Below are 13,602 nucleotides of genomic sequence, written 5' to 3' on the forward strand. Positions count from 1 at the left end.
ACTGTTTTAGGATTCTATTTTAAAGTCACAGGAAAATAAGCTGTTAATAGGGTTCCACTGAAATAAAATATGTAAAGGGCAAAAGATAATAGTGATTCATGTATCTTTACTATAGTTAAGACTTAGTTTAAGAGAACAGAAGTCTTACAAGACATGTTCTAACACTCCTAGAACTATGACTTATTAGGAACACCACAAGTCAAAACAAACTAAGTTATCTGAGTTGGGGTCAAATTAAAACTAATTTCCTGTGGGCGTAATCTAAATCTCAGCCAATTCAATCTAACCTTAGGAGTGGTTTACATTCTACATCAAAGACAAACTATATGCCAAAGCAGGTGTGAGCCAGCAAACAACTTTTTCCTTAGATCTACAACCTTTACCACTGTTAAGAGTTCTGATGTGAAATCAGACATAACTTCTGCTAAAGACAACCGAATTGAAAGCCAAAGAGTCTCATATCTTCATCAGCTAGCAAAACTTTCTTTTTACTTAAGAACACCTCTTCATCCTTAATTAGGCCTTCTGGGACAGAATGTACAAAGGAGGAGGACTGGGAACAGACTTAAGAACTCATGGAAACATAAACGACCCTGCTCTGTGGTACTTCCCTACCGTGTGCTGCAAACACATTCTAACCGGGAAGAGGACTGAGGTGACTGACACTGCGAGGATGCACAGACGCTTGTTGTGCAACAGAACCACCACATCCTATGTCTTGTGCAAGAATTTCTGGAAATGCAAAGATGGGACAGCTAATCCGTGAGCTCTTCCCCCCACCCTCCCAGACACATGATTAGGCTGTATTTCCCACCCCTCTAGCCACAGAGCAAGTAACTACACTCCAGCTAAAGGAATAAGAGTGACTATCATGGGCAACTCTCCTTCCAGGGAGTAAGCATCTTTCAATTTCATGGCTGCAGTCACCATCTGCAGTGATTTTGGAACCCCCCAAAATAAGTTATGATCAACCTAGATAGCATATTAAAAAGCAGAGACATTACTTTGCCAACAAAGGTCCACCTAGTCAAGGCTATGGTTTTTCCAGTGGTCATGTATGGATGTGAGAATTGGACTGTGAAGAAAGCTGAGCACCGAGGAATTGATGCTTTTGAATTGTGGTGTTGGAGAAGACTCTTGAGAGTCCCTTGGACCGCAAGGAGATCCAACCAGTCCATCTTAAAGGAGATCAGTCCTGCGTGTTCACTGGAAGGACTGATGCTGAAGCTGAAACTCCAATACTTTGGCCACCTCATGTGAAGAGTTGACTCATTGAAAAAGACCCTGATGCTGGGAGGGATTGAGGGCAGGAGAAGAAGGGGACGACAGAGGATGAGATGTCTGGATGGCATCACCAACTCGATGGACATGGGTTTGGGTACACTCCAGGAGTTGGTGATGGACAGGGAGGCCTGGCATGCTGCAATTCATGGGGTCGCAAAGAGTCGGACAGGACTGAGCAACTGAACTGAACTGATCATGGGCAACACTTCTCATGACCTCCCACAGGGGACCCTCCAAGTTTTTCCTCCTTCTGTGGCTCAGAAAGTCTATGGCTTAGAGTTAAGCCCTGAAATTAAATCCTACCTCCTCCATTTATAAGCCACATGGCTTTAAGCAAGTCAGTTAACTTTTGAGACTTTTTATACTCTATCAGTGAAAATAAAACTAACTAATCTCAGAGTATTCTTGAGAATTTAAGTAAGATAATATACTTACTTGGGACAAAGAAAGTGCTCAAAGATGGTACTGCAGTAAGCTGAAATTATTAATGTAATGTATAGAACGTATAAGCTTTCCCTCAGTATCTCTGATCCCTAGCCTTCTCTCTTCTCCCCCAATGCTTCTCTTTTCTCCCCTTACTCTCTGAAGAGAAAAAGGATCAAATGATACAGGGGAAATGCAACCATAATGAAAGAATTATCGGTAATAACAGGAGAGTAGAACACGTCAGAAGCAAGCAAGCTGCATAAGGCTGAGTAGAAAAGAAAGGGCCTAAGTGACCAAGTGGCAGGGACAGGATACGGTTAGAGGGACAGAGAGAGCTGGCTCTGCACTAGAGCACTGAGAATAAGCAGATTTTAACAAGCCACACAGAAAAGACAGAACTTCTAATCCAAGTCACACTTATTCAAATGCAGCATCAACACTGGACTTAACTATAAGGTGAGTGGTAGGGGAAATAAAACTCAATTTTAAAGAATTCAAACTTAGTTTGAGAAGCACTGTTTTAGCTGTATTTGTGAGCATGTAGTCATTTATTCAAAAAAGGCATTTTAAGTGAATAAGTATGAAGTACTGTGCTAAGCAAATAAAAAATTAAGCAGAAAAAAAAGTCACTGGTCACCATCCCATGTGCCTCAAGTTGTTCAAACTAACTGGGTATGAACTTACTAGAAACTAATTATGTGCTAAATGCTATAAGGGTGCTATGAGGAAAAAGTGCTGGGTAAGGGCAAAAAAAGGGACTGATTAATTAGGCTTATGAAAAGAACAATGTCTTAAGCAAAGATTTTGACATTTAACTGACATTTGAAGACTGGAATTTTTAGCCAGTAGATGGAAAGTGGAAAATGTTCAGGCAGTCAATGCTGGAAGAAGGTACATTGAGCAAAAACAAAAAGCCCAGAGAGAACATGACTTGTGCTAAGAATTGCAAGTAGCCTGCAGAGCCTCCAGTGTAATGGGTTAGGGTCAGACCGCAGTAGGCTGGCAAGGAACCTTAGCTCATATTTAAAGGGCTTCATATGACAGTCTGAATAATGTGAACACAGTCAAGAAAGTTTTAAAGCACAGAAGGGAAATAGTGAGATCTATCTACATTATGGAAATATTACTCTGTGGTAGGAGTTATGAATAACAGTCTGAAAAAGCAAGGTGACGCACAAAGAATGTTCACTAAAAAGATGGGGACCGACACCAAGAAACAGCCATAGAAACTGAAAAGCAGGGGCTAGAATTTCTGAAGTACATCTGACAGGATTCAGAGACTGCTAAGTACAGAGGGAGAACAGGAAGACCCAGAGTTAAGAACCTGGCTTTAAGGAATAGTGTGTTTTCCTGAGACTATGTGATTATTCAGCAAGACAGGGAACCCAGGAGAACAACTGAAGACAATACATTCAGTTTTGAATGTGCTGAATCTGAAGTGCTATTAACACCCTTATGTAGTTAGTAGGTAATTTTACAATATGAGCCTGTACTCAAGAGAGATGACGGCTACAGGTAAAAGTCAGGGAGGCCATAGGCATGTGTGTGCCAAGAAGTGGAAGAGACTTCCCAGAGAGGGGTCATAGGGTAAGCAGGTTTCAGGATGTCCTAGGTTATCTCCAATTAGGCCTTGAATGCACAAACTTCTGGCATATTTTTTGGTACTGTGCTTTGTTTTCATTTCTTTACAATTTAAAATATTCATTTTTAAAATATACATTCCCTAGAAACATTCATTTTCTTTATTCTCTTTACAAACCTAGGGCAGAAGATAAAGAATGACCAGATCCAGGCCAAGCTATAAGTCAAGGCTGGACTCTTGGACCCAATCGATGAGTGAAACAGAAACTGAGCCAACCAATAAATCAACGCCAGGCTCCTTCCTGCATATCAGAGGCCTCCGATACACCAATGTGAGATAGCAAGCAAATTGTATTACTTAAAGTATTTCACAAAAGTTGATAAGCAACATTCCAAGTTACTCACCAGGCCTTTGATCCTGTTCCAGTACACAAATTCAGCCCAGAGCTCTTCTGTTTTTCCCATGGACCATCATCAACTGAAATCTCGTAGTAGGAAGCCCTATGAATTGAGAATATAAAACTGGATTTGTGGAACTTATGTCTCATGGTAAATGAGATAAAGTATCTTTTTCAGAGCTGATGAAATCTAAGTGGGTCATCCTGACTTACACATACCTGACTTAGTAGGGACACACATCATGATGCTAATTCCAATATTGATTAAGTGAAAAAAATTCAAAAATATCTATGTGTCTACATCCTTCTCTGACCTATATGTGCCTCCTTCCTTTAAGATTTCAAACAAGAGCTTCTTATAAATTTTTACCTAGCACTTCTACGGAAACATACAGAAGATGATTTCAGAATTCAAAAAGAAAATACCGTTCCTAGGGGAGTTTTATTCTCAGGAGCTAGTCCTTGACACATCTAAGTCTGCATCTAATCCTTCAAGTTACCAACCGTTTCTACTTAACTCTTGTTTCTCAAGTTATGTACTAATGTGCCTTTTAAATTGACAGTAAGCTAGCAGAGACAATGAGGTTCTAAAGAAAAATCTCAACCAGTCCTGGACCAGTGAACAAAACTAGGGATAAAATAAGAACTGTAATTTTTTTTAAAGATTTCTATTTCTAAGGTTATTTAATAAACATGGAATCAACTGGGTTTTCTGACACCAGCAAAAAAAAAAAAAAATGACCACTTTTTAACTGCATGAATGTTTAAGTGATTTGTAACTATTCAAAGAGCTTCTGAAACATACAGAAGTCTATTTTGTGAACTATGTCTTAAAATAATGGTGTCAACAGTCAACACTGAGTTACTTTTATCCAGCAAATAAAAAAGCTAAAATAAACCCTTAACAAAATATAGCTTTTCAAAACAATAACAATTATTAGACATGCCTGCAAATATTAACATTCAATGGATAATTTATCTCTTATTCTAACCCTTTCATTTTCTCCTGCCAAGCTCGTGGTTTGTGAACGCTTCATATGATATAACTCCAAGTCGTTTTTTCTCTGAAGTCAGCATTCTCTTTAAAAATAAAAGACAGCAAATCTAATATTCACATTTAATCTAGTTCATAGCTTTGTTATGTCTTCCTAGAAAATTAAGAATTTTAGGTACATTAGTCTATTATATACAATACAGACAAGTCAGCCAAATCCATTGGAATGGCTGCTATTATGCCAGAATCATGTAGAAACCAGAGATTAGAGGTAAGTGGGGACAGAAAAAAAAAAAAAGAGGTGAAGAGAAAGAAAAGTCAGGAGAGAGACGTTGAGTCCAAAACAAAGAGCAAATTTAGTGTCATTCTTACATGCAAGTTTATCAGGATTAGTCAACTCAGAATTTTGGTTTCAGGGAAATTATTTTTTTAAGGCAGCAATAAAACTCACAGTCCCTTTAGAGTGGGTATACTTCTTCTTAAATTGTCCACTGCTACAGCCCAAGAATAAGACATTCTAGGTTAGAACAAATAGGAGAAAAGAAAAAAATTGGGCTTTTAAAATGTTCTTAAGTTTAAGAACATTATAAATGAGGCAGGAATAATATTGCCGCACTTCACATTTTCCAAGCAAAGCACTTCAGTTTTCAAGAAGAGTACAATTCTACTGCACACACTGAAGAAGAACACAGGCTTAGCCCGGCTCTGTTGTTTATTAATTGTGTGACTTGGGGCAATTTACTTCACCTCTCTGAGCCACAGACTGCCCTATAAAATGGAGATAATGATAGCATCAATATTTATTCAATCTGTAAATATTTATTAAGTGCCTAATATGTTTTAATAAGCACTGTGCAAAGTCCTAGGGATTTAATAGTAAATGTAATAGACACAATCTTCTAGAAGTTTATATTCTAGTATGCAGGTCAGAAATTTTACAGTAATAATTACCAACTATTTAGAGTATTGTTTACTGCTTTAAGCAATAAACAAGACAGTATATAAGATATAATACAAGATGGCCTTGAAACAGCACTGCCAGGAGGAAGGCGTGTACAGGCAGGGCAGTTCAAAAAATAAGTAATAAGTTCTCATGACAACTCAATACTGGATCTGGAATTAGAAATGCTGGGTTTACATGATGGTTCTGATGCTAAATTAAATATATGAGCTTGGCCAAGTGACTTGAATTCTCCAAATCTCAGTTTTTTCACTGAGAAATACAACCACTTTTCCCACAGAGCTGCTGTGAGCATACACGTGACAACATACACAACGTGCACAGTGCCTGAGTCGCAGCAGGCATTCAGTAAGTGCTCATTTCCTTTCTGCCTAAGGGTCTGTGTCATAGAATCTTTCCAAGTAATTTCTAATATTTCCAGTAGTTAAGGCTTTCTCAATAGCATCAGAAGCCCACCCACTGCTGTCCTTAATCTTAGTAAAGATAATCAGGTGAGGCATCAAAGACCACAAAAAGAACCAGCATCAGACATCAGGGGTAAACCAACCAAAGCACTGCCACCACAGAAAATAGAAGCATTCAATCTAACACCTCCTAATGGGACTTCACTGAATTTCCGTAAGTCAATCATTGATCCCAATTTTCCTCCTTTTGTAAGTTATTTTTTAGTAAGTACAAATCATAAAGCAACACTAGTAGAAGCTCTCAGAAGTTATGACCTTCAAAATATACAAACAGAATAATGTAAGCCCTTAAATGGCTGCCCTTGAATAAGCATAAACTCACAAAACATCTTTACCTTTGTCATCTATTTATTTTAATGGAGACTTTTTCCAATCTCATTTTAAGGTTGTTCTCTTCTGCCTGTCTTTAGCAATAGTGATGAGATTATATCACTGTTATATTCTCTTCCTTCTCTCTTATGACATAAATGTATCCATTACTCATTTCCATATTGCTTCAAACTTGATATGCTATAGTTTTTTTCTGTTGCTGCATAAGTCTTACTATATTAAAATAAGCACATCTTTATACTTTATCATATTTTTAAGTTCTTTAAAGTATATATTTTTATTTGCTTTCTTGAAGAATACATTTTACTTTTAATAATTTTTAATTATGTATTTTACCAGCTTCTAAAACATTAAGACACAGCTACTTTTATCTTATTTGTTTTTATATTCCTAGTTCACACAGCAGGTGTGCAATATATTTCACTGCATAAATTTAAAATTATATTAATCAAAATAACTATGACTCAAAAAAATAATTCAAATCATTCTGTTGAATCAAGCTTTGTTCTCTTCAATACTACCTCCAGTAGTAAGTTAATGGCTAAAATGTGGTTTTTTTTTAAGACAAATTTTTCTTACCATAATTAAATTTACTATAAAAGGATATGACTTATAATGAAGAGAATTTCAGAAAATTTGAAACTCTCAGGTAATCAATTACATGACCTTCAAAAGATCACATAGTTCTGGTAGCAGGAGAGTAGAATATAGATTTATCTCTAATCTTCCATCCCTAACTCCCTTACAACAACAACAAAAATGAGAAAGAAAGTTCTAAAAGTACCACCAAGAGTTAAATTAACTTTACATTATGGCAGTCATTTTACAACTGGTAACTAGTGTCACACAATAAATTTTCTGCAAAAAAATTCTGCTGACAATTTAAGCCTAAGTTATATTCAACACTCACAAAATAGATTCTATCAGTAATTAAACATATACTATGTTTTTATATTCCTACTGAAGAACTTCACTAATCTTAATTTTTGCTAATAATGGTTACAAATCTTAAGCTGTCAATACTCTTGCCTTATGATGTTGCACTGAAAAGGATCAACATTAACTTATGCGGCATTCTTGTCAAAAATGCTTAGTCTGAATTTTATCATGCAGAGAAAAAAAAATCATACAAATCTAAATTAAGGAATATTCTGCCAATATTCTGCAATTGGCTTAGACCATTCAAAAATGTAAAAATCATAAATGACAAAACAGGGATGGGACTAAAAACTATTCTTAATTCAATCTAAAGGGCTATGATGGCCAAATAAACAAGATTTACTTAAAAAATAAGTAATATTTTTGTGTTCTCCTTAACAGGATTTTGGATCAAAACAAGCAAATAAATAAATCAGCTTTATGAAACATTAAGACAATCAGTAGGCAAATTTTAATATGAACAAAGATAAGATCAAAGTTTTATATCAACTGCAAATATATGCCTATATATCATTCTCTTAAACATTTATAAAGCACCTATATAACAGATGAAAGGCTCACGGAAATACTGCAGTAAAGAAATCTGAGTAACTTTGTTTAATGTAGGGCTTCATGAACATTTTTGGTAGTGAAACTTTCTTCTTAACATGTATTAATGTGTACAAAGGTGTGGAAATATTTCACTTAATAATTCATTTTTCTTATATAGTATTAATTATTCACAAATCTTAGGTGGTAGAGATTTAATAAATAGCTTAAAATTACTAAAATATTAAATTTCAAACTCAAGATGACAAGTTTAAAAGTACCTGGATGATAAACTCTCCCCAATGAAGACTTCATTAAGTGCTCTGACTGGCAAAAGCTGGGGTCCAGAAGCCTCGAACCCTGCAGAGAATGAAAGAAAAATCCAAGAGAGCACCTTAAAACTTCAGAAATATTATCATATAAATTTCATAAAATATTAAAATATTTGTCTTAATAGCATCTATAGCTTAACATTAACATATGAATTAAATCTTAAAGTATTCATTATACAGAACCACAAAATCATCTAAACATTATAGCTGCAATGGGTAAATAAACCTTAGTTCTTCTTGAAACAATTTTTCAAGAGTGAGGAAATATATTTATTCACAGCATAAGACTCAAGCTGTCACACTTGGCTAAGTTTTGCTCCAACCACAACCTGCTTCAGAAGTAGAGACGATGAAGTACTTCCAAGGGAGAGCCATTCTGGATTCAAGCAGCAAATTACACGGATGGCTCATGTAGGAAGCCAAATCAGTTATGTTAGAAGTCAGATTATTTTTCAAACAGAAAACGGAGAGTGCTTTTCAGCAACGGCAGCACCGGAGGAACAGTGCCACATCTCCTTATGTGACTCCTAAAACAACGTCACCTTTATTTTACTCTTTAAGGTTCTGTGCACAGCTGACATAACCTTCCTTGATGATTACTTAAACAGCACTTTATCACGCAAAATCAACCAAAGAATCCCACTGCTTTCTGGATCAAGGTGTGATTTTCACCTTCAAATGGTCCCTTTTACGTTTCTATCTTTAACCAGTCCCCAGCTTGAGATGCCGGCCCTTTCTTCTCAACGAATAGCAGGTTCACCGCACCCAAGTGTCTCCTGCTGGGCATGCACTACGGAACAAGATACCTTTTCTGTCTCCTCCACCTTTTCTTAGTCAAAGCTGAACGTTAACTTCAACTGTGGCAGCAGCTAGCCTCTGAAGCGGTGCCCCCTGATGCCTGCCTCCTGGTACTCACATTCCTGTATCACTCTTCCTCACACCACACCAGATAGTCTCTGTGACCAGCATAAGGCAGAAATGACGGTGTGTCACTGCTGAGATTTGCTTTAAAATCACACCCTGGCTTCCACCTTGGTCTCTCTCTCCCACATCACTTGCTCTGGGGGAAGATGTTTCACAAGCAGGCCAGTGGAGAAGCCGACATAGCGAGGACCCGAAGCCGCCTGCTAACGGCCCCGTGACGAGCTGGGGTTTAGACCTTCCAGTCCGGTTACGTGTCCCGGCCAACAGCTTAACTGTCACCTCCTCAGGGACCCTAAACCTGAACAAAGCTGCTAAGCTTCTCTTGGATTCTTGACTTTCATAATCTCTGTGAAATCACAACTATTTTGTATTAAGATGGTAAACTCTGGGGTAATTTGTTATGTTTTAAGATTCTGTGTTTCAGGTTAATGTGTATAGATATCTAATACACATTAGACGCTTAATACTCTATAAAACTTTCCACCGCTGTCACCAACACAACCACCAATTTAAATTCTCCTCTGACTTGTAGCCTATTTGTTTATATGCTTATTGAATGTTAATTATATGTATAATTTCTTTTGGATTGTAACTGTCTAAAGTGACCCAACTATTCTTTCAATTACCACAAGTTGCTACTACAATACCATGGAATCTTTAAAAACTTATTTGACTAAATTATATAATGGGCTAACATTATGAGCTAGATCACATAACACAGAAGGAACTTGATACAAAAAGGTACATAAGAATGATGTGTTTGATCAAATTTGATTGTACTTAAGATTGCATACTTAACTTTTGATATTGTCTTAATTTGGTACTAAATATATTCACATTTTTATAACTAACAAGTTTTACCAACATAAAAATTTTTAAGTTTATAGTTTAAATTATTTTTCTTTACATAGTGTAATTCCTAATGGAATGTTTTATATCTCCTCACAGATTTTCTGCAAATGTTCACTAACAGTAAGTACTCACTAAACATTGCTTTGTACTCAGTTGCCAAGTCATGTCTGAGGCAAGAATACTGGAATGGGTTGCCATTTCCTTCTTCAGGGGATCCTCCCAATCCAGGGATCGAACCTCTGTCTCCTGCACTGGGAGGCAGGTTCTTTACTGCAGAGTCACCAAGGAAGTCATCACTATATATTAGTAACTGATAAATCTAAAATCTCACCCAACTGTAACCATATGTTTTTCTTTTGAATAGTCTTAACTTTTTATCTATATTCCTGTTTCTCCTCATCCTAATTTTCCTTTCTGTATAGCACTTTTACTATGTGTGCTTGCTGAATTTCACCTGAAATTTTTTATCAAAGGAGGAAGAGAATACATAAAATTGCTTCAAGTCTCATTAATCATCTTAATTCTGCTTATATTTCTTTCATGCTAATTGACTACCAAACATTATTTAATCATAAAACTGTTCATTTACACCTTGCTTCAACAAAACACAAAAAGATGGACTCAATAGCAATTGACAGTTTTCTATCCAAGAGAATCCATTACAAAATTAATCATTAATTTATATTTTTAAGTATAGAATTGTGATACTAGGGACAGAGACCACAATCCTATGCAATTCTCTCACACTGTCAGACTATTAGACTATGTTTCTGGATCTACACACCTTGTGTATACCCGTGGAACTAGTAATGGCCAATGGAATATGAGCAAAAGCAGTGAAAAGGCCTGGCTCCTAAAACTTCCCTAAGAATCCCCCATGCTCTCACTGTCTTCTCGCCATAAGCTACGAAGGACCAAACAGAAGATCAAAGGCCTCAGAAGATGGTAGGAGCCACTGTTTGGAGGTTGCCTGAACAACCCTTGGACAGTGAGCTGAACTATAAATAAAACTTCAGTATGCTAAGTCACTGAGATTCTAGGATTATTTATCAAACCAATTCACTTATCCAAATTAATACAACTAGGCTTGCAAATAAGAAAGTTACGAGTTTATGCAATTAAAAGTTTTCTTTAACAAATAAACAAACTCTTACCTTCCCTTGACTTAGTATGTATGCACATCATTATGTCATTCTTGGGCTTTCCTGGTGGCACATACAGTAAAGAATCTGCCTGAAATGCGGGGAGTCCGGGGTTCGATCCCTAGGTCAGGAAGATCCTCTGGAGGAGGGTATGGCAACCCACTCCAGTATTCTTGCCTTGAGAATTCCATAGACAGAGGAGCCTGCTGGGCTACAGTCCATGGGGTCGCAAATAGTCGGACACAACTGAAGTGACTTAGCATGCACACACCTTCCCTTGAGGGTATAATGGCAATAAAAATGAAATCCTTTTCATTAATTTGTATACAACCCAGGTGGCTCAGGTGGTAAAGAATATGCCTGCAATGCAGGGGAGCCTGGTTCAATCCCTGGATCAGGAAGATGCTCTGGAGAAGGAAATGGCAACCCACTCCAGTATTCTTGCCTGGAAAATTCCATGGACAGAGGAGCATGGTGGGCTATAGTCCATGTGGTCGCAGAGTCAGATATGACTGAGCAACTGAGCACACCACATACATAATCTAGTTAGGGATAGATAACACTAAATAGAAAATTGTATTTGATTAAAGTTAAATCATCCTTCTTGCAAAAAAACTAGGATTTTTTTCTCCTTAATCCTGTGTTCCAAATTAAAAAGCTAAATCAGGGATCAAACATGGTGGTATATTTATAATCTCAAACCTACTCCTATATTCAAAAATCCCAAATGGCAGTTTCTTAGGAAATGTTCCCTGCCAACCTGAAGAGAATTTAAATAGGAAACATGAGATATATCTTGAAATCCTCCTAAATTTTTTCTCAGAAAATAAAGGTCTTTATCAAGAAAAAACCCTCTAACAAAAAAGTTCTCTAATATTGTGCCAACACTGTAAATGCTACATAATTGCTAATAACAATAATATTAATAATTAATATAACAGTTTTCAGTGCTATTATTGAGAAATCTGAAACTACTCTGATTCCAGATTCTTCATGTATAAAATAACCTGTTCCAACCACAATCACCACCACCATCACTACTTCCTTTCTGGAAGCTTGCAAGAGGTTTGCTTTATCCCTAGTATACTAACATACCTCAGTGTGGGACCTTTTACCATTGATTATATTAAGTATTTTGTGTTTTCTTTTATTCAGAGACTGGTGCCTAAGTTTTGAGAAATTTTTTTAAAAATTCTTTTTATTTTGAGCATTCCCTGTGCTTTTACTAGAACTACCACTAACCAGCTGTAAATATCCTGAATATTACTAAGCTTATATGTAATTTGTTTCTATATAAATTTATAAGCTAAAACCAGTGAATCTGAGCAATGAATCTACATCTTTCTTATATACTGTTGGTGAAAACAACAAAATCCTGAACATGTTTTGGTGACAGCAATAACTTGTTTTGGTAAAGTATAAAGTAAAATTTCTAATTAAGATTTTAAAATCTTTAAAAAAAATTAAAATCTTAATAGTTACCGTAGTCTTTCAAAAATGATAATAGGAAATCATCTGCTTATGAATGACTTGAAAGATTTCTAGATTTTTTTAACTAGCTATTTAAAAATTTTCTAAAATCAAATGACTTTTTCAGGAGAAGAAAAACCATCTTTAAAACATGACATTAACTAACAGTTTAGGAACATCTAACCTATGAAGCTATAAATCACCATGAAAAACTGAAAAAAATAAATATAAGTAAACATCAAATACCACAACCAGACAGAAACAAAGCCAGAAAACAGTTAAGTAAAGATAGCTTTTCCTAATAAAGTTTAGTCAAGAAATGCAAGAGGAAATAATATCCTTTTATACAGTCCACAGATATTTAGGATATCTCTTGGGAATCTTCTTGCATCATGAAAATCTTACAGTTATGGGACAAAGTGGGAAACTACTGCTAAATATAATCCCCAAATTAGCTCAAAACTGAGACTTCATCTTAACAAAAAAGCTGCATATCATTTTATGCTAATATTCCCTTCACATCTTACACAAATATTTGAAATACAAATCTTAAAGCTGAGATGCAAAAATTTCCTAACAAAAAGATTTTTTAATCAATAACTAGACCCATGGTAAATATATATAAATGCAAATATATAAATGTATAATTATTATGAAGTCTTCCACAGATTAGTTCATTTTCTTTCAACCACTTTCTTTTTTTTTTCATTTATTTTTATTAGTTGGAGGTTAATTACTTTACAATATTGTAATGGTTTTTGTCATACATTGACATGAATCAGCCATGGATTTACATGTATTCCCCATCCCGATACCCCTCCCACCTCCCTCTCCACCCGCTCCCTCTGGGTCTTCCCAGTGCACCAGGCCCGAGCACTTGTCTCAGGCATCCAACCTGGGCTGCTGATCTGTTTCACCATAGATAATATACATGTTTTGATGCTGTTCTCTCGAAACATCCCACCCTCGCCTTCTCC

The 13,602-nt window shown here is 36.2% G+C and overlaps 1 protein-coding gene across 3 annotated transcripts in view; it reads right to left on the reverse strand.

Moving 5' to 3' along the window:
• The window catches only part of NADK2 (NAD kinase 2, mitochondrial), a 47,295-nt gene that overhangs the window by 9,616 nt on the left and 24,077 nt on the right, over positions 1 to 13,602 (reverse strand). For 2 of the 3 annotated variants that reach the window (XM_065905509.1, XM_065905511.1), the window contains exons 7-9: positions 8,187 to 8,265; positions 5,135 to 5,200; positions 3,697 to 3,792 (exon numbers count right to left, since the gene is read on the reverse strand). In XM_065905509.1, coding sequence (XP_065761581.1) covers positions 3,697 to 3,792; positions 5,135 to 5,200; positions 8,187 to 8,265 — 241 coding nt within the window. The remainder of the gene's footprint in view (positions 1 to 3,696; positions 3,793 to 5,134; positions 5,201 to 8,186; positions 8,266 to 13,602) is intronic. The other variant, XM_065905510.1, reaches the window with a different exon arrangement.

Source organism: Muntiacus reevesi, chromosome 14 (genome assembly GCF_963930625.1).
Source record: "Muntiacus reevesi chromosome 14, mMunRee1.1, whole genome shotgun sequence".
NCBI lineage: Eukaryota > Metazoa > Chordata > Mammalia > Artiodactyla > Cervidae > Muntiacus > Muntiacus reevesi.